The sequence below is a fragment of the Pseudopipra pipra genome, chromosome 2 (assembly GCF_036250125.1).
Source record: "Pseudopipra pipra isolate bDixPip1 chromosome 2, bDixPip1.hap1, whole genome shotgun sequence".
In the NCBI taxonomy this organism is placed as follows: Eukaryota; Metazoa; Chordata; class Aves; order Passeriformes; family Pipridae; genus Pseudopipra; species Pseudopipra pipra.
The window spans coordinates 36,189,824-36,212,463 of NC_087550.1; the positions used below are offsets into that span (position 1 = coordinate 36,189,824).

The 22,640-nt window shown below is 38.2% G+C and overlaps 1 protein-coding gene across 3 annotated transcripts in view; it reads right to left on the bottom strand.

Annotated features, from left to right (window-relative positions):
• The window catches only part of NOX4 (NADPH oxidase 4), a 110,986-nt gene that overhangs the window by 32,934 nt on the left and 55,412 nt on the right, over positions 1 to 22,640 (bottom strand). For all 3 annotated transcript variants that reach the window (XR_010428219.1, XM_064645019.1, XM_064645020.1), the window contains exon 13: positions 9,822 to 9,903. Coding sequence is in view for 2 of the 3 variants with exons in the window: in XM_064645019.1 (XP_064501089.1) it covers positions 9,822 to 9,903 (82 nt within the window). In the remaining variant the exon portion in view is untranslated. The remainder of the gene's footprint in view (positions 1 to 9,821; positions 9,904 to 22,640) is intronic.

The following is a 22,640-nucleotide window of genomic DNA, read 5'->3' on the forward strand; positions in this document are numbered from 1 at the left end:
AAGAAGAAGTAATTAAACCTTAAGAATATTAGAAATCACCAACAGTAATGTACCTAAAAATTCTACTTTAATCTTAAAGACATAGTATAAAGTAAAGGAAAATACAAAGCTATAATATCCTTATGTAACATCATGATGGACCATGCAGAGGCAAACAAGACCCCAGTCCCTGGAAATCTGGCTTTCACTAAACATTTTTGAGTACTTTTCAAAGCAGAGAGGATACACAGAATACTTGCCCTGATAACTGCATAGTTTGTAGTATAGGTTATAATTGCCATACTGGTCAATTGGATTTGGGATCCCGCTCCCATGTGTTTTTTTGGAGTATGCAGCAATTTTGTCTTATACAAGCTCCCTGAGGAATGCAGAAGTTTTAAATTTTTGGTTTTAAATGAGAATTTAATTCTAAATGACTTTCAATCATACACAAATTTAATTTAAACCTTGTATTACAAAGATACCTTGACAGCAATGGATAATGAAGTCATAAAGCGAAGTGTTACATGAAAGTTATTAGGCTGTAAAGCAAATGATTTTCATATCTTTTCTTTCTGGTTAGTACCTGTAAGACATCTTCTTTCATTGCTTTAAAGGAAGAAAAAATGTCACTACATTCATGATTCCAAAGAAACCCATCACTAATCAGCTCACTCGACACGTGATACCTCACTCTAGGTGCAGACGCCTAGACTGGTAATTTTCTGACAAATCTGTAGCTCACAAAATTCTTCCCTTAAAAAACAATAACCAGGAACTCTGAATATCATCCAATTTATCTTCACTATCAAAAAAATCAGTGTATATCTTCTATTCAAACAGCTTTTGTGTTCAGATTTATCTACTTTTGTCTCCAATTCTGCTCATGAGCAGCCTTCGCCAGCTAATTAGGCAACACTCAGAAAGGATTTGGCAGCTAATATCATGGGCTGTTGCAGTTCTGCAGCTGCTAACAATGTTTTCCAGCTGCTAGCTGTCTGGTCATTCGAAAGCACTTGTGATTCTTGCAAACCACTTGACAAGGTCATAGAAGAAGTTTCCTTGGGGCTAGGCTTGGCTCACTGGGCACTATCTCCCAGCAGCCAACTCCCATCCTCATGATTGAGGCTAACTAACATTTACAGTAACATACTATAGGATGAGATGGCTTTTCTACCACTGCCAATTCTTAAGACTTGCTAGTTCTGAGCTACGCTCTAGCCCAGCTGCTGGGACAACTTCCTCCGTGAAATGGGGTGGATATAAGTGTTTATTTGGGGATGCTCAATTCAGAGTGGTCCAGTTGGCATCCCACAGCCCAGATCCACCATCCATTTCTCTGAAGAGACAGAGAATGGCTGCTGGATCAACAGGGGCCTGTTGCTTTCCCTGATTATCACCAAGAGTTTAAAGGCCATGAAAAAGAAATGTGAAGTGTCTCCCTTACATATATATTAAAGAGCCTGGTTCTCAGAATTGAACCACTCCACCAGTACCACACACCAAGAGGTTGCTAAAACTGAAATCTAGGCTCATGTCCTTAAGAGAACAAATGATCCTTGCCCATTTTATGTAAAACTAGAACACCCTAACAGTCTGCTTTGTCTTGAAGGTTTGTGCTCACCTCTACTCTGTGGTATTAAACAGTATGAAGACAGACTTGAGGCATAGATGAGATGCTTATCTAACAGTTTACCTGCTTCTTCAAATCTTGTTTGGGGAAGGGCCAGAACAGCAATGAGTGTTGACAAATTTCCACCATCGTTAAAGATCAGGAAATACATTTATGGCTTACATCGTACATGAAACATAAAGGATGACATGGCAGGCAGCTTTTTTTCCCTCCCAGTTTCTTTCATATGTTTAGGTCCATTTCACCCTTTATTATAACCAGAATCTTTCTTTTCTCCCTTTTTCATCAAGACTTACTAACAAAGCACCAATCAAAGATGCTGCCTCCTTTAACAGTTTCTATGAAAGGAAACAGCCTCCAGAGTCCCTCACTGAAAGGATGGGGCCAAAAATAAAATTGCTAATGTGCACGTAGGCATATAGGAGTGAATGAATGATGCTGTTCCCTTTTATCCATAGAGTTCATATGGAACCACAGAATCACAGAATGATTGGAGCTGGAACGGACCTCTGGAGGTCATCTACTGCAACCCCCCTTGCTCAAGCAGGTTCACCTAAAGTAGCCTGCACTGGATTGTGCCCAGGAGGAAATCACTCCTGTTAACAACCAAAACTCTTTAGCACTTGTTTTTCTTTTTTTTCCAGAGCTTGGTGCTTGGATTTCTGTAATATGGTATTTTTAAAACTAGATGAAACTGGATGTAAGGGCAGAAGGGATCATTATAACTTTCTCTTACATAATGAATCAAAGAACTTCACTAATAATTTCTGCCTCAATATACTATAAATTCTGTTTGAGATATTTAAAAAAAAAAATCCTCAAGACATCTGGTGGCAGATAATTCCCCACAGTCTCACACTGCTGCTCAGTAATAGGCAGGTATATATCAATTAAATCCACAGGCTTTATCAAGAACCCTGCACATACTCCCAAATAGCCAAATGAAAACCAGCTCTAGTGTTTTGTCTTATCCCATTCACTTTGAACAAAGCAATGATTTCATCTCCAAAATATCTTGAAAGGTTTAGGCATCTTTTATTCTCATTCAGCCCTTTCCCATTCTCAGCTGGGATTACTGCAATGTTTTTCAGAAAACAGTTCATGACTGCTAATGAGCCACAACTATGCTATGAGAAACAGATAAATTAAAGCAGCATTCTAAAATGCTTGGTACTTAAAAGACAATACCTATGCACACAGAGCTTCAATTTTGCATGTATGTTGCTGCACAAATCTCTTAGAGGTTCTTTTTTCTACATCTTTCTACGTAGAAAGATTTGTACTTGTGCCTTGGATTTCAGGTCTAAGCCCTCTTGAAGGTAGCAGAGAAATTCCCCTAGACTTTAAGGTGGTTGGTTCACTCTGTGCTGTTGTTACATGAACTTGAGGCTTTTAGAAACAGAACAAAAGTGTCTTTATTTTACAAGTAACTGGAGCATTGTACTGGTACTCTAAACAAATATAGCCTCTGTCTTGAGGAATTTATGACCCACATTTTAGTTTAACGTGTAGTCCTAAATATTTTAATGGTCCTGTTTGATATTATCTGGATGTGTCCACATGACTGTAGGATCTGAGCTCAAAGACATAATGCACAGTATGAATTACTGCCCTCTTTCTTCCCATTTTCATTATGGTTTCAAAAAAATTTAGATCCAATACTTGAATTTTTACTCCTATAACATGACTGCTGTTTTTAATGAACAGCTACCAGTCTTTACCCCATTGCTAGTATTGTTCTTCCCATTTGGTAAAACCTCCAAGGGACAGGAAAATGACCTTAACTTAGAGTGAGTGTTTCATTGTCATGGAGGTCAACTTTGCACTGGTCTGCAAATTCTAAAGGATAATCTGATACCACTGCAAGTCACATTAAAAAAAATAAAGAAAAAGAAAAAAGAACAAAGAATAAGAGACAAAATCCTAAACCACTAAAACCCCTAATAAATATTCTTCTCCCTAAACAGTTTGAGTTTCTTTTAAACTTACAGATTTCTTAAGCAGGTATGTCTTTTTCTATCAAGTCATCAAAATTTTCTGAGACTCAGGTTTCTGAGGAGTTAGGCTCATGATAGTTTGCCTCTAACCTGCATTTTGAAATAAAACTTGGAGCATTTCAAAAATGCTAATTTTCATACTTAACATACAATGCTACACAAAGCACTTACAGTGTTTGTGTGGGCATTTCTGAAAAGCTCCTTCACTTGGAACTTCCCCATCTGATTTCAGCAATATGGTCAGGCCACGTGTTTTTGCAGTGGAAAACAGGATAAATGTTATTTTATATAAGAGACCTAACTGCACACAACCAAAAGGACTGTGGAAGATCTGATTTCTATTTCTGGTCTCATCCCCAGGAGAATTGCTCCTGGGTGATGCTGGTAACTCACATCAGAGTCCCATACCTCAGTTTCTCCTCCATAAGCAGAGAACATCTTTTGTAAAGCACTTCACAGGAAGCCTTTTATAGAAAATAACTCTGTGAAAGTTTTCCACCTCTTTTTCAAATTAAAAATCTCTTTGCCTTTACAATGAAAACTGAGCTATGAACACATAGGTCATGATTTTCCCCTTGTTGAACACCAAGGAAAATGTTGCCTTTGTTTCTGATACAAACTGAATTGGGTTTCTGGGCCATGATCCTGTTAGCTGCTCTTGTGCATGCTTCAATCTGTGATTCAAAAGAATCTCAATGGATGCACTGACTGAGCATCATCAGTTCTAGAAGCCACAACTCACTACTTTCTTTAGTTAGATACAAATTATTTTCCTCTAAAAAAGAAAAATGTTCTCAAGACAGTTACAAATAAGACACAAGTTTCATTCCTGGGGTATTATTTATGAAATATTATCAGTTTCTTGGCTCAAATTTCAAGTTGTAGGAAATTGGCACAGATCCATTACAGATCCATTATCATTAAAATGAGCAGCAATTGGGAACCAGAAGGAACAATGGTTTCAGGCACTAACTTTCTGCCGCCTATTTGTCTAGACTACTCCATGATGAGAATTGAATAGCACCATTTGGCTTTGTTTGAGCTGAAATTTTCAGCAGCTTTTTAAAGATGACCTTCAAAACTATGTATTTGAAGAGAAATATATCCATATAAAAATCAAGATCCTCCATTTTTTGGGATTTTTTGTGACATTTTGGTGCATACACAAGACTACCTTAAATTAGCATGAATATACACCAAAGAATGGTTTGAAATTTTATGACTAATAGAAAGCAAATGTATTTTGAATATCTTTTCATTATACATGCTAGGTTCTAAGTTCATTTTTTCTCCTAAGTTAAAGACTTTGCCATCTATTTATTTTTTATAAAGTTAAATATATTAATTTAGATTGTCTCCCTATTTGACTACAAAGAAGTGCTATTATTTCTCTATGTATAAATTATGGAAACAGATATCAAAATACTTTCTTCTTTCCTACTCAGTTTTTTGCTTGTTTGTTTGATTGGTTTTGAGTGGGTTTTTTTGCCTTTTGTTGTTGTTGTTGTTTGTTTGTTTGTTTGTTTTGTTTTAGGGTTTTTGTTTGGTTATTTTTTTTAAGTAAAAGGGAAAATTTTGGGAAGGTTTCAGAAGTTTTAGAGACCTTTTTAGTAAGTCTTACCCTGGAAGAAATTTTTATTTTTTTTTTCAAGACAAGGGCAAGTTTTTTAAGTGATCTCCAACTTTTTATATGGAGGTGTCATTTCAGATGGTACAGGACTTTCTTGTTCGTCAGAAGATGGTGCAGTAAGATAGCAGGGACTGGAAATTGAAGTTAAAGAAATTAATGTTATACATAAGTGAAATAATTGACAACTGAAACAAGCTGATCTAAAGGCTTGTGAATTTTCCATTTTTTAACATCTCAATTTAAAGTCTGGATGTCTTTCTAAATTCCTTGAGAATTTAAGGTTGAACAAGAAACAATGCAGGGATTACTGGGTAATGCTCTGTGGCTTATGTTAAGAAGAGACTCAAATTAGCTGGAACATAAGAGCTTCTTCTCTTCTTAAAATTTGTGAATCATCCAAAAATTTTTCTACCAAATGAAGAGAGGAGAAGAATGAAGACTCCAAATATTTCTGAAGAGGGGAAAAAAAGAAGAAAATAATCCCTCTAGAAAAACCAACATATGTATGTGAGGACTTCAGCAATAACTTGAGAATATAAAGTACTGCTGAACTGTCAAATCACTCATAGACAGAGAAAACTGCTAAACACTTCTAACACCAGTAGCATTTCTGGCACATTCCTCTCCAGTGCTGTTCTGTGCAGTGTAAGACTCTCTCCTGCCTTTTTCATCCACCAACCTAATTTCCCACTGTTGCGCTTCTTTTATCAATTCCCATATCATTCTGTTCTCTTGGGTTTGTTTTGTTGTTTTTTTTTTTTTTTTGACATTATCAGGCCCAGCTACAAGAGAAAGGTTCTCCCAGGTGCTTCAGGGCAATTTTGCATCCTTCCCTTGTGCACACAGCACAGGCAGTCAGGAGCAGAGTGGAGTCAGCAGGAAACGATCAAAGATCCTAATGGGATAGAGCAACCTAAGCCCCCACTACTAGCACCAACCACCGTTTCATGTGCTGAACCCCATAGACAAATTAATGAGTATAATGTCTTCTTCAAGAAGAATCCTGTGTAGCCTTTACTGCATCTCAGCTGTTCTCACATTTTACGAGTAAAACCGTGTAAAACAAATTTTGGAATGTCATCAGTAAAGCGGGCAATCAAGAAAAGCATGAGCTTGATACCATAATGAGAAAAAAACTCCTGCAGAAATGTGCTAAATGTGAAATTCTGAAAAGTTTTTTATGAGATACAGAAGCCATAATGCTCATTGTCAAAGTAAGGAGTTGGGATAAGATTCACTACAATAAGTTTAGTTTGCTGACAGGCCTGACTGCTGGTGTTACTCACCTCAATGACTTCAGCACACTTGTGGAGTGAGGGAGAGAAGGAACAAGATGCAAGTATGTCTGTAATTTGGTTCCTGTGCAGAGGGTCCTCCCAGGCAGTTATGCTTAGAAGCAGCTATGCACCCCAACCCACTTAGTTGCCCACAGCTGCAGATTTATTCTTAGTTTCAGGAATGTGAATCCTCACATACATGGTAATGGCTTCATGTCAGCTAAGAGACAGGTTTTCTCCTCAAGATATTTCTCTCTGTGGGTGGATGAGGGGGGTTTAGTGACATCTGATTTCTGAACCACATCAGTCACTTTAGGTATCAAAAAGACTTGCCTGGATTACACCGGTCTTGCTAGTTCTGTAACCTGTACCTACATGCAGCTCAGTGTGTTTCATTAAGAAATCCTACTGTAGGCATATAACTGAAGCATAAGACACAGCCAAGCTCCATCTGCTCTGCAGCCTTGAGAACAAAAATGAGAGATGCATACTCCAGGTTAGGCTGACAGGATGGGTGCTGTACCCCTGTGCTGGCATAGAACTGCATCTCAACCCACAGGCCACAGTGAGAACTGGTGCTCATGATGCCATGTTACTTGTAGAAACACAGTAGTAGGTCAAGGAAGTCAAGGTTATGTGCCATGAGGCCTCACAAGCCTCTTTGTAAGTGCAGGCCTCTCTATAGTCTCCTCTACTTGCCATAGTAGATATTTGCTCCTTGGCTAATAAACTCAGAATAAACTCAGGCAAACACAAGGACTGCAAAAGGATCCTGCATTTCTCCATCAACCAGGAGGGAAAAGCAGGTTTCTTTGACACATTTACCCAAGAAAATCCAGAACAATGTCCATGCATATTCTAGAAAACTTCTTCCAGAAATTCCAATGCACAGACATCCTCTCTGAGAACAAACATGCACTCAGAATTATCCTGCTGTTCCCTGGGAAAGAGTTCAGGCCTTAATACAATAAATGTACAAGAACATAATACAGGCAAGAACATCAAGGTTTCTATTTCTTTCAAAAGTTGATGGATTATAGTTTGCTTATTTAGCCTTTAATATTTACTGTGGTGATTCTGAATATCCTGAGTGGTGCTGAACATTATCCTATCCAATCTCCTTCTTTTGAGCACATCTTAAATACACGAAAAGTTTTGTCTTTTCTATGTACTAAGCCCTGCTTTGTCAAGCCATTCAGCTAAGTCATTACTAAAAATTATCTTCTGTTCTTAACCTTCTATATTCTCAAGATTTCCCTAATCATTACAAACTCCAGCCTGTGCCCCTTGGCAATGTCTCATTACAACAACCTTACTGCTCAGATTCTTATGCAGTACAACCAGCCACTGCTCAGCTGAAGTCAATGAAGGGACACTGATTTATGAGATCTGTCTCTTCCCTATCTTCATTTCTGTTAAGTGACCTTTCAATGAAAACGAGTGTATGGGAGGGTAAAATCTGACATGGGAATAAGACAAAATATATTATGAAGATAAGTAGGTTTTCTACCTTGCTGAACACAAGCACTTCACTTGAAAGACAACCCCTGGGGAAATTTGAACATGTCAATAGTCTTCAACTTGTTTCTAAATGAACTATAATATATGATAATTTTTTACAACAAGCAAGCAAATTTGCACCAATTAATGATATTATAAACAAAAATCTATTGCTTTTAAGAACAAACATAAACTTCTCTTTCAGTTAGGTGCCAAAATTTGGCTGACTTTGTACATTAGAGGAATCAGGCAATTCTGCCACGTGGATGAAAACATATATCCTTTTGTGATGCAAAGCTACATAGAGCTCTGTACAAGCTATTTGCTGTATGGTCTTCAAAGAGCTGAAGCATCCATTAAGCAAAAGACAACAGGTACTCATTCGCACATGAATCTTACAGTGTGTAATAGTGTTAGTAGACTGTACTTGCTAAGAATACTAGCAATAAATTTAATGTAATGAAATGAAAAGTCAGACATGTTAGAAATTATTTATGTAGAAATAAGTCTGTTCCTTGAGGAAGGACAATGAACTGGGTTCTCAGACCAGTCTGACAGTGCCCATATAAAAAATGAAATCATCTAAGCCAAGCAAAGCATTCTACTGCTAGGGTTCCAAAGGATGAGAAGAAAAATAATAAGTCATCGAAGTCCTAGTGAAACAGGTAGACCAGGCCATCCACACTGTTTCATATATTGTACCTCCACAGTATTCCAGTAAAATAGTGACAACAGGTAACATTAACAATAAATTTAGGGGGATAAAATCCTGTCTCCATTGAAATCAAAGCAAAATTTCACCATTTTCAGAATCAGGATTTCATCTTTGAGTACTTTTATTTTCAAGTATTCACAGCGAAGAGATGTCTGGAGAGGTGTCCGGCTTTCAGCGCTCAGCCCCTCTAATTGTTTCCTGCTCTTAAAAAAATTTGTATTATTAGATTTTGAGAGACATATTAACACTTAGCTCCACTGGCTTCTTATCTATTTCAGGAACATCCAAACAATAATAACTAAAATAAATAACTTTGCTTGTTTCCATCATCATCGGGGGACTGGCATCATACATTTTTTCTTCCTTCTCCTCCCTCTATCCATCCTACACTAGCCTTCTTTTATTGCTCTCTCTGGTCATGGTTAATGTGAGGACTATTTCTTCTTCTTTCACCTTCACTGCCTCTTTTCAAGGCTTAGCTGAAAGTGACTGCTTCTTCTAGCCAACATAATAACAAGGAGCTTTTATTTTTTCATTCAGGTATGTCATTTGGAAGAAGGAGAGGTATTTTCCAGGATACTCAATACATTCAAGACCTCCTAAACACACAACACTACTCTTTTGATTTGTCTCTATCCATAAAAGGATATAGGCAAACATATATCCCTAAAAAAGGGCTGAAAGAATGTTTTCTAGTGTTTACAGCCTTTCAGAGGAAAGCCTGTTAAAATACAAGGGAATCTGTCACTATAAATGATGGAATCCCACAAGACAAGAGTGAGGATTAGCCTAACAAAACATCTGCCTATGTCAACAGTGAAACAAAGCTCCATCAGACACTGATCCAGGCAACTTAACATCTTCCTCCACCACCACCACCTCCCCGCTGACAGCTGGCCATGCATACAAAGCATGTCTGCCTCTCCCTGACACCACTCAAAAGACTGCAAAGACAGCACAAATGTGGCTTTCTGACAGTCCTGTCTAAGGACTTCACACCAAAAGCATGTACAATGCTATAAATGTTTCACTCTCCCTTACAGCAAAGAGGTAAAGGTTTTATTTCTCCCAAGAAGACAATCTTACTTACTTGGGATAGCGTCTCTGCTGAAAGATGGGCAGAATCTCTGTATCTTGATTTGAATGTAGAAGCAGTAAATCCCGAAATCTTTCTGTCAGGACAAAGAAAAAAAAAGGAAAAGAAAAGAAAAAAAAAACAACAAACCCAGACTGTGACTCTGCACTGTAAGTTCAGGCCACAAGTAAGCAAGCAGTAATATCAGTGAATTCTCTTCTCCAGAAATATTTAGCAGAGGACAAGACTAAGTGTACAGGGACTAAAGATCACCTGTAAAACATTTTAATATTTTAAAATGTAATTTTTTTTTCATTCAATATTGAATTCTAGTAGTCCTCATAAGTTTCTGAGGTCTGCATAGAGGTCTTTGAGGTATCAGACAGCCATAAACAGTCCCTGCCTTGAAGAGCTTAGTCTAAACAGAAAGGAGAAGGCACTAAGAATTCACCAGCCACTGAAGGATCACAGTAGTTTAAACAAACATAGATTAATTAATTAATCTAAATTAAACTGTAGTACAAATCCTTCAGTAACAAATTCACAGGTATTTGCAAGGATTGTTGGAAGACTGGATTGCTTTTTCACCACTATTACGTATTTTAAAAACTGCAGGATAGGATCATCTGAAGGAGGTAAAGCTTTTGTAACTTATCTTCACTGAGCACCAAATGAAGGGGTGGTTGTGGTTTGCGTAGCTGCCTTTAATGCCTTTCTTTCTCTAGAGGTGGTTAGACACAATATGTCAAATGGGATCTGTAGGAGCTTCTAGTGGTACTGATTTCTCAGTTCCTTGAAGATGGAAACCTCCTCAAAATTCACTTGATACCCCGATTCAGGGATAGAATTTCCCCCACAGATCAAATCCCTCTGGCACACCTGTAGCTCTCCATAGCATGGGATATGCTCTATTTGCTTCTTTCCTTCCATCACCTGCAAATTTTAATCAGTCCTACAGTGGCACAGAACCTAGGACATAGGTGATACCCTTCCTATCTCCTTCTCTTCCTGCAATACCTAATAACTGTGGATTTAAGTCTTCAGCAACAGGTGTTACCCTTCATTTCCTAAACCATAGTTTGCAACCTGTGTTGTGTATAGCAGCTGTACCATGGATTTCTCTAACCTATTCTTCCACAGCAGTTCTTCATTCTGGGAACTGAACCTGAGGGTAAATGTAGTTCTCCTCCTTTTAGATGCCTATGTATCTCAAAATATCCTCTAACATCGAATATATAGATAAGGAAATCAAGGGACAGAAAAGCATTTAGTTTTATATAATGCTACATCATCATAACTAAACTCCATTAATTTGGATATAATTCTGCCATGTAGCCTCTAAAATGGAAAAAATCCCCACCCAAACCCATACTTCATAAAGCTGCAATACCTTGAAGAAAGCACAATAAATTCAGAAAGAAAACTCTCTTGTTAAGGGCTTAGTTTTAAAGGTCAATTGTCTCACATCTCTCTAGTCTTTCACCGGATGGCTAAGACATATTGCAAACATCTTGGACAAGATACCAGGATCTACCAGTGAAGAAACAAGAGCTTATCTTTGTTCCTTTATTTCTATACCTCTTCAGATTCAATTTTGAAGAAAATAAGCACTCCTACCTCCAAAAATCATACCATATCCTCAAAATGTAGCTTAGCTTTCCTGCACCTAACTAGAGCAGGGACTGGATGTGGCCAACAAAAATAAATGCAATGCTGTAAAGATGAAAGTGAAAGCCAATGAGTGCCTGTCACGGAACAGCCTGCTCACTGTCTTGACAAAAAGCTTACCATTAAATCTACCTGCCTAAACATGATACACTATGATCTTGAAAGGCACTGGACAAGAACTGAAAGGCTTAAGAAAGCTTTCACTGATGCAAAATATCCCACTGCGTATCTTCAGAGCTAGAACATTAGCTTCTACCTCTACCTCAGGAATCTTCCAATGTAATTCAAGCTACTGGTGCATTTCCAGGAATCCAGGAAAGTCTTCATACGAACAACAGCCTTTATGTGTGTATGGTGAATGTGTGTGCCTGAATGAGGAAGTTTATAACGGCAAACACCAAATGACAGTACTTCTTTCCATAACTTGAAGATTTTGACCTCCAGAATCAGGTCAGTGATTCAGTGAGACACCATGGTTAAGGATCTGCCTTTGTGGTGGCATGACTGATTTATTCTTGAGGGCCTGTACTGAGGTTTGACAGAAATGCAAAACATGGACAGACATGCTCTTATTCAGTTCAATGCTGCACAACACCACATTACAGGTAGGTGAGCAAAGCTGTTTTGTCAGACCTTGCAAAAGGCCTGTGACTCTGGGAGAGACAAAACATCTTGGTGGGTGCGCAGATATGTCCTGCTCCATTGTTCTCTCTCAGATGGATATCACCCAGGCGGAGAGTCGTATTCCATCTCTATCCCCTACCCTGTGACTTTTTCTTGTACTGCTGCCCTTTCCCATTGATCAAGGCTACCTGGCTGCACTCCAGGACTCAATTCAACAAGCTGCGATCTTGAAAATATTTTGAATAGTAATGTGACAGGGCAGGCCAGTACTGGAGCAAAACCAGCCAAGTTATGGCATCTGAAATTGGCCTAAACAGTTTTCCTACTGGATCTTGTTTTAGTTAAAGTCAGCTTTTATTTTTTTCCCCATGTTATGGCAAATTTCCCAGGCAGATTTATTTTCTTTTCACCATATGACTTTACTCATTTTTCCATGTGGCGTGGCTTAAGCTCAGCCAGCGACTAAGCCCCACACAGCTGCTCACTCACTCCCCTCACAGTGGGATGAGGGAGAGAATCAAAGGAGTAAAAGTAAGAAAACACATGGGTTGAGATAAAGACTGTTTATTAGGACAGAGAAGTAAAGAAATAATAATCATAGTGGTAATAATAATAATAATAATAATAATAATAGGAGTAAAATAATCAGAAGATACAAAACAAGTGATGCACAATACAATTGCTCACACTTGCCAACTAACGCCCAGCCAGTTCCTGAGAAGTGGCCCCTGGCCAACCTTCCTCACAGTTTATGTACTGAACATGATGCCATATGGTATAGAATATCCCTATGGCCAGTTGGGGTCAGCTGTCCTGGCTGTGTTCCCTTCCAGCATCTTGTGTCTCCCCAGCCTTCTCACTGGCAGGGCATGTAAAGCTGAAAAGTCCTTGTCTTAGTATAGACACTACTTGGCAACAGCAAAGTTATCAATGCTATCAATGTTATTCTCATCCTACATTCAAAACACAGCACTGTACCAGCCGTTAGTAAGAAAATTGACTCGATTCCAGCTCAAACCAGCACACCAGAGAAACACACTGTATGGTAGCGTTCCACCTCATCTCAAGTCCATACTACAACTTCCTCTGGCACGTGTAACCTTCATGTCCTGCAAATCCTCTTGAGAGAAATGGCACACAGAACAGAAGCCTTTAGGACTAATTTGTCCCATGGGACCATTATCTACAATGTGTTACTCTTCAGGTCTATGCTATGTTTGTGCAGTATAAAAATCACTCTACTACTGCCTTTAAGGACTATCCAGCGAGGTGATGAGGGAGATGATGAGAGTTTTGGTAGCTATGGACAAAACATAGGTAATTTTGGTGCTCTTACAGAACTAAATATGAGAAGACTAATGCTTGACAAGAGAAGGCCTTTCAATTTGCAAGAAAAAATATCACAATGATACCTTCCCAAAGAGGGTGGGAATCTTTTCAAAAGCCTAAGACTTTCTTCTAATTCTTGCTACAACAACAAATGAAAGATTTGGGAACTACTTAAGCTAATAATTAGAGCATTTTTATATTATTTTGATTTGCAATCACTAGTTGATCAATAGACCTAATGTCATAGACAATCTTTTTATTGCTTGGATAATTTTAGAGAGACATCTTCCAAAATTGTGTTCTTACTATAGTTTAGTATCTAAAATGTGATGCTTTTGTCTAGGTGTTTCTCCGTTTTAAAAAAAAAAAAAAAATTTACTTAACCAAGGCTGCTTTCTTACTAAAGCTGGCAATTATCTTCTCTGTTCCCCATTCTATCCATGCAATTTACATTAGTTTAAGTCTGTACTAGCTAGTCTCCTAATGATTTTTCACATTGTTCTGAGATCAATAACACCAGTGATTGTTTTGTCGCTCTATTGAGTGTGACACTGCAGTCTGTCTCACTGATGCTCCCATGAGTCTACCCGCAGGACATAGTTCTCACAGACATCAAGAACAGTCATGACTTATGCTCAAACTTATCTTTCCAATATGCTGTGTTGCAACTTCTTCCTGGCTTTCATTTTGAGTGTACAGTTCCTTCCAAATCCTTTATTACGAGCCAGTGAGAAGTCCTCAGCTAAACTTAGACAGTCTCATTGAGACCATATATGTTTAGCTAAACATGTAACATAGTTACCTGTGATGACTAGAGGCTGGATGTAATAACGCAGTGTTATCCCCTGTCCTCCCAAATCAGGAAGGTTGTAGACTATAAAGAAGAGAAAGTTTGCCATTGCAAGCTATACAGATTTAACCTGTCCTATACATACACGTTTCTTCCCTGTCTCTCATCTAATTCTTCTTCTCTCTATTCTACCTTCTGTTCCTCCACCCCTCCAAGCATAACATATTCACAAGTCTGCTGGAATCTCAGTATTAAATGCTTTTAACATCTTTATAATACCTGTTATAGCAGTTAACAATTTACAAGGACAGAAGGATGCATTTCAAGGGAAATTTTCCCTTTGAAATATTTAAATGGATTTCATATTTGTTCTCAAGCAGAATGCAGTTGTGCTCAGCATGGTAACACTAATGCCAGAAAAATGTAAGCAAGAATGGGCATATAGCCTGAAGCTCATTCAAACGGGTTACACAGGCAAGCTTCCTTCTTCCAGGATACACTATTAGAAAAGTGGAAAGAGAGACAAAGGGATTTTTTGCAATATTTTAATATATGAGGCTCGCAAAGCAAAGCAAATCAACTTATATAGAAGGTCCTTGTGAGTTAAAACACATTATTATTCACATTCTGTAGACATCTGTAGACAGAGACACACTGTGGTGCACAAAGAGCACTGGCCTTGTTTTTCAAAGCTGTCACATCCCTGAACCTCTTACTGCTTTTGCACTTCAAAAATTATACCAAAGGTCACACACTGCAGTTGAAGAAGATTTGACTTTAAAAGTCAAATCTCGTGGTTGTCTTTTCTTGCTCCTTCTTATCACAAAATACCTTACAGAAAATAACAGCAAACTCCCTCTGCTTCCACTCTGCTGTGATTTTGCTCCTCTGAATTCTGAGGGTCTTGAAAAATAAAATCCCTGATGTTTCAGAGTCTGATGAGTATGAACCTATGAGGTCACAGCAGTATATAACTCAGGTTTGCAACATTACTTATTTGTTTATCCCAATCACCTTTTACCCAGCAGCCTCCCATTCTGAATCTCTAATAAAAAATGGTTGAATTGCATGCAGTCAACTCAATTAAGAACACTGTAAAACTGATGGCAACTTCTTTTTACAGGATAAGGACTTTTTTAATATCAGTTTTATGGATTCGTTTTTAAATCAAAGTTCACAAGAATAAATAGAAGTGTGATTAGAAAGCAACCAGAGAATGGGAGAACAGAATAGCCTTATCAATTTTAAAGTACAGAAATTGTGATCCAGCAGCCAGCACAGCTGTCTACCAAAAGGTATATCCATAGTGACACTCATATACATTTGGATATTTTGTAGTCATGTTTCTGAATTCAGCTGTTCTGCATTCACTGAGAAATAAATATCAGTTCCACCTTTCACTCATGGACACTTGCAAGTCCTGTAGTCTGCCTAGTTTTATGCAAAATATAGAGTGGTCTGGAACACCTTTTACATAGCTACTTTCACAATAGCTACTCAGAAAGTTGTGATAATTAAAACGATGAATTTAAAAATGTCAGATTTCTTAAAATAGCTGACAGCATTTAAAAGGATTTGAGATCCACTAATCTGATTTGTTTTTAAGCTCTGTAAATTTGGAAATGCTGTCATAAGTAGTTCCTCAGTGCCTTGTAAAAATAAAAGGCATTTAGGAAGAAGTCTTTGACAGTTAAGGGCTTTAAAATTATGATGAGCAACAAGATCACATAAAACTGAAATGTCCAATATTTTAGTTTGACCTGTGGTTTATTAATGGCCAAAGTTCTTGAAGTTAAGTAACTGTCACTTCTTTCCTCTTGAAGAATCAGTGATACAAATATTCTTCATCAAATTAAAAGGGGAGGAAAGAAAAAGATGATGAGTTAATGTTGATGAGCAAAAAGTTTCAAAATGATTACATCATCAGCCTTGGAAATTCCCTGAAACATATATATTTTGCTGACAGACAGGCTTTTTGACCAGCTTGAATTTTCATGTTTCTCAGTCCATTAAGCCTTACAGAGTTTAATTCTCTTGTTTTTTCACCACTATTTCCTTCCCTCTTGATCAGTCCTCTGAAAGACTAATTAGAGCCCATCATTTACAGAGCTACTTAAAACACCTGAAAACTAGTGAAAGCCTAGAAAGTTGAAAACTATATAAAAACCCCTTGCTGTTTCCATTTCTTTAAGGGAATTAGAGAAGCCTTTACAGAAATGCAACTGGACTCTTCATTTTCTAAGCTAGGTGAATAAACAATGATCATCCTTCTGTTCAACATTTTCTTTTGCAGGACTTTATTTAAGCAGAGGGGAAAAAAAAAAAAAAAGAATTCATCTTCTCATTACACAGGTCAGCAGTGGACCTCCAGTCACTCTAGACCTGCATTATAGTCTTCCTTTCTTTGAAGAAAGCTTTTGTAAGCCTTACTTTCCCTCCTAACCTGTCTTTGCTTCCTAAAGAGTAGGAAGCTCCTTCTCTTTCCCTAGCTGTATGTTTACTAGTTGGAAATCATTCCCTCTCCCTGATTCTGGCATTAGCAAATCCTTTCCCTGCTGGAACTCTAGGTGCCTTCTTGTGTCTTTAAATTCTCCAAACTATTATGTCAAAATAAGCTTGGATGGATTTATGTCTAACTAGACCTCCCTCATTTACACTATAAAGACACATTGCATGATTTAAGTATGTATACCCATATATCAGCAAATGAAGAAACTCAGTAAAAGGCAGTTCTTGTCCCAGGAGACTTTAAAAGATTGGAAGATGAATGACAAGAAGGAAAAAGCGTCACATGTTTTGTTTCAAAACCATGAAGAGAGTTGCTGAGGTCCATATTTAGACTGCATTTTGTATGAGTAACCTCACAAGACACCACCAAGTGACCCAGACTGCCCTTTAGCTATGCTGCCAGTACTGTGCTCCTCAGACAGCCAGTGAAGAGAAGTGGACACAACACCAAAGTCAAGCAGTCTTGATGCTCAATACTGAGTTAGAAATCCTTCTGTAGGTTACACAGCAACTCCCTAGAGGAGTTGGGAATTAGCTGACTGCTGGAGTTCAAAACCAATGTCATAGTCAGGAAAGTTTTTTCCTTAAAGGTACTCATTATACTTGAATACTATTTCTGTCATGACAGTAAAGCTCAATCCACAACTCAGCCCCTACAAAGTGCAACAGAAAAACAATGTTTCTAAATAACACAAGACTTCAACTTTAAAAAATATCTTTATAAATGCATGCCCTGAAGGAAAAGTTATTTATGCAGATTTTTTTTAGCACACATTCAACAATTGCTGCCTTTGGCCAAGAAGAGCTGTACTTTGCTGTTTGAAATTCCCCATGAGCGAATGCAGAGAGGCTCAACTACCATTTCCCTCACTAGTGGTGTACTTTCCTTTTTCTGAACATGCCAGAATAAATGATGAGGGATCAGTATATCCCTTTTGGCTTTAAGGTAATGTTGTGACATTTGATCTAAAAATCCTTGTATTCACAGAAAAAAAGAAAAAGAAAGATTCAAACTATGTAAGGTGGGGGGAATTCAACTGGTTCTCTCTTTGTAACTTGGAATCTGATACAGAAACTGGAGAAAGCCCAACCTTTCAAAAGCTACACTGAAATGGAGCTCCTATCCAGCTGTGCAATTACTGCAATACTACCCAGCACTGCACAGCTCCAGAGGGTTTGCCTCTAAAAGGCTGAGCAAAGGCACAATTTGTCAGGATGTACTGGTTCACACCAAGGCCCCCCAACTCTAATATTTGGCTTCACTTGCAGACACACCTATGGAAAAATGATCACAGGGTAAGACCCTCCCACTGTCACCTCCCCAGCCTCCAACCATTTTTATGTCAGTGGATCTCATGAATCTAAGACAGTTTGTCTATTAAGAAGTGAGTTTACTTCTCTAAAGTACTTGTCCAATCCCCAGGTAAACATCCTAATCCATCCCACATTCTTTGACAAAGAGTTCCATGTGTTTCTCATCTGCTATATGATCCATCACCTCATGTTTGCTGTGAAATAGCGTCTTACTGACTGTATTTGATGGCCAAAAGTTCTGATACTAGCAGAAATTGTGAGTAGTCAGGCCCTACCCAACTAGTCTTCCAGTGTTATGCATGATTTTTTAGACCATGGCTATATTCCCCTAAATTATATCTTTTCAAGGCTAAAGAGTCCCTGAATAGTCAATAACCCATGTTTGGAAGCCTTTCCATGCTTTTGATCATCTTTGTCATTCCTTCCTGAACCCTGTCCAGTGTTGTAGCCCGAAATTTGGATATCAGCAGAAAAGGAACTGCTGTGTTTAAACAGCAAGCCTTGGGCCACAGGGGCTGGGGAAAAACCCACCATCTAAAAGACCAGACAAGATCCATTGACATTCATTCGTGTGGATTGTCCTGTCTCCTCCAGCAGGATGTGGAGAGACTTTGCATGATGCTACTGTCCCTGCAGATATCCCTTTATTTTCTCCCCTCCCTGTGTAATCTTTGTTTCAGGAAAAGCTGACCATCCTCCCCCAATGTAATCCTTCTTACTGGAAATATCCATCCTTTTTCCCCCAAATGTAAATAGGATCCAAGAAATGTAAATCCTTTTTCCCCCTTATGTCATCCCTGCTACTGGAAATGCTAATGGGTTGTGGATTCCCCTACTTGGCATAAACTGGCCTCCTTATTAGCATGTTAAGCCCCCAAGACCCTTAAATAGCATTTGCATGTTCAATAAGCCATTCCAGTTTCTACCTCCATATCTGGGATCGTTTTAGTTTCTGGGCCTTTACAGTCCAGTATCATGTCTGAGTGATGAGGATCAGACCTGCACACAGGATTCAAGTCCTGGTAGCACCACAGAAACATGGACCAGCTGCAGTCATCTCCTTGGCTTTATTCTCTGCTCTGCTCCTAATAATTTTTCTCTTTGTTGCTGCTGAGCACTAAGCTGATGTCCTCATGGAAATAGTTATCATGACTCCAAAATGTTATTCTTGGGCTGTCATGGTCTCATCATTGCCAGCCATGTGTATAAGCTTGTCACCAAATATGTTAAACAGCAGTAAATACCCATGTGTATAAATGCACTGGTATTTTTAGTCAGGTCTATAAATAGGTTTGCAAGTGTAATATATTTTATACATTTGAACAAGCTACAAGAATTTTTCATTGAACATATCTATGCGGCAGTCACAAAATAATGGAATTAATCCTATCCAAGGCTAAAATTTTGCACTATAACAAAACCACCAACAACCACTGTGAACTTGTTCTTGTGCTTTTGTCTATTTATATTCAGTCTCAGTTTAAGCTGTAAGCATGGGATCATTTCACCCTCTTACTAATAAAGACACAGATTCATTATTATTCTCAAATATGCAAATAAATTACTGTATAATAACTCCACAGAATCATAGAACAGTTGAGGGTAGAAGAAATCTATGGAGATTATCTAGTCCAATTCCCTTGCTCTAAAAAGGGTCAGAGAGAGCAGGTTGCTCATTGACATGTTCACTTGGGTTTTATGTATCTCCAAGGATGTAAACTGCACAAGCTCTCTAAGCAACCTGCTCCTATCCCTGATCACTCTCACAGTGGAAACATATTTTTTTTGCATTTAAAAAGAGTGTTCTGTATTTGAATCTGTGGCCATTAGTTCTTGTTCTGTCACTGGGCACCACTGAGAGGGGCCTAGTTTACTTCCTTACAGGTTAAAGTAGGTAGGACAAAAGGTCTTGGAGGAAACAATTACATGTCATGAGACTTGAATTCAAGACCTAATGAATCTTTCCTTGTGCAACATAAGGGGTGTTTCAAGGCTGAAAAGATTATATTTTGCCTTTGGCCACTGTTGCTGAGGTGGGTTTGTACAAAGTGTTTTGCATACCCAAAACACACAACAGACCAGTCTCCCACAAAGCATTTCTACTCCATTACAACGGAACAGGTGGGACATACCAGCAGATTTTGGCCTAGCAAAGGATGCCACTACAGACACATTACTGCTAAGTACATCTCAGTTCTTTGTGCCAACTACTTTCTGAAACATCACCCTAAATTTCAGTAATTCAAGTATTCAAGGACAGGTTGGATGGGGCTTTGAGCAACTTGGTCTAGTGGAAGGTTACCTGCCCATGGTAGAGGGGTTGGAACTAGATGATCTTTAAGGTCCCTTCCAACCCAAGCCATTCCATGATTCTATGATATAATTAGCAAGTCTGCTTATGAAAAAAAAAATATAAATAGCAATATTTTGTGCTGTTTCCATTGATTGCCACCTTTGGATAAAAGTGAAAACGCATGTCTGTTTGAGGAGAGGGGCACAGCTGGCTTAGGAGACAACTGTCCCCACAGCATGCAGTCAAGACACTGCTGTAGAATAAGCTTCAGACATGCTGGGAAAGTTAGATGCTGGCTTCCCTTAGTTGGGGTAAGGATGGAAAGAGAAAGGGAAACGCTAAGGAAATAGAAATTTGCAAAAAAAGATGGGAGCTTCCTTGTTAATGGACCTCACCCAAAGCCTTGGACTATATAGTAAGAGATTGCCCAGTCCTCACCAGTCCAACTGTAACCATGAACAATGCTGCTTATCACTGAGGCTTTACTGAGGTTAGTAAGCATAACTTGGACTTGCTCACAGCCAAGTTGTGTGAATACCTACATGGTAGGAGCTAAACTGTTCTCAGGGTCTGTGCTAATGTCCAGAGGGGAAACCTGAAATGCGCTGAATACTGTGCTTGGAGTGAACAGTGTTGATAGACACCCTGAGCGGGAAATGCCTGTCCAGCCAATGGCTTAGCTGAAATAAAATGCTAGGAATAACAGTAAGGCTTCAAATAAGAAACAAAAGAAGAAACAGGGTACTAAAGGACTCAACTGATATCTAAAAATAATTTCCCCTGTGTTTTCAGCTGCCTGTCTCTTTCAGAGAACACACACAAATTCTTTAAAAGCACTCCTAGTGCTAGTTACACTAAAGCATAACACAGGATAATGTGATCAGAGCTCAGCTGGATCCTATTTTCCATATAAATTTTGCTAGTCAGCTGGGGATGATCCATTGGGAAGAAATGTACATTTTTTCCAAGGATCTAATCACATCTGAGGTTCCATTTCTCATAACATCTCTCAAAGGGCAATATCAAAACCTTAGCAGGAAATAATTTGAATAACTGACAAATTAAATGAGCCATTAGATACTGGTTGCTTGGTTGTTGGGTTTTTTGGTTTTGTGGGTTTTTTTGTTTTATTTTTGGGGGGGTGTTTTTTTTTTTATTTTGGGGGGGTTTTTTGGCTTTTTTGGTTTCTTTGTAGGTGATAAAGTGTACTGCACACGAGTTATCAGGAAATGTATCTAAAGTTTGGTTTAATTTCACCTGATTGAGCAATTCTGTTATTTCTTCTTATATCTGAATTAGACAACTCATTTTTGAGAACTTAAGTCAGACAACTTCGTGAATATAAACTGCTACATATAACCTAGTCTGGGTAGTTTTCATTTATTCTTAATTAATAATTTCTTAAAAATACCTGTATTTGTTCACTTAGCACTAGCTTTTGTGTAGATTTCCATCTTTCAACTCATCGTCACGGCTAGGCTTCGCGAACAAAGATTTGGGGAGGGCTCTATAACGCTATAAACATAATGAAATACTAAACAGACATTTTTACATGACAGAAAGTCTCTTACTACTCAAGTCAACAGAAAAGGTATTTCCAGCCTTGAATGGGAGAGAAAAGCTGAAAAATATTACTATGCAATACTACATTGATAATTATTTTCTAGAATAAAGAACCAGTGGTTTAACATGATTTAGATCAAACTGTAAGGAAATGGTTTGGCATATACTTTTCTGAAAAAGTGATTTTGCCAACTGTGTAACTATACACTTACATTAGATATCTATCTTTTGATTCTTTAGTTACCAGTCATGACCTGGCATATAACAATACATCAATGTACCATCACAAATTCATCAATACATAATGGCACAGAAATGATAAAATCGTCTGCATAGAGAAATGGTACATTCTGGCACATATATGCTGAGAAGCATGGGAGATTTTTAAAGAAAAATTAATTCTTAAAAAATTTTTGGATTAATGAATTGCTGCTTTATTTGGAAACTACAAAAATTATATTTTCCATGCTTGTTAATAATTGGGCACAATTAGCATAATCTCCTCAACTAATTAAAAAAATGAAAACATCAAATAACAGAAATTATAAAAATGTCTTCCATTAATTATAAATTTCAAACCAGTCACAGCTAAGCTTGAGAGACACTCAGCTAACACAGTGTAAGTGAAATCCCTGAGGGAAAGCCCTGTGCTGTCAGCTGGCACCAGACACTTGGCAAAGCACGGCAAAGCACCACAGCTTCGACTTTGAAAATGTGCATGGGTGTCTGTGGCATTTTCCCTGAG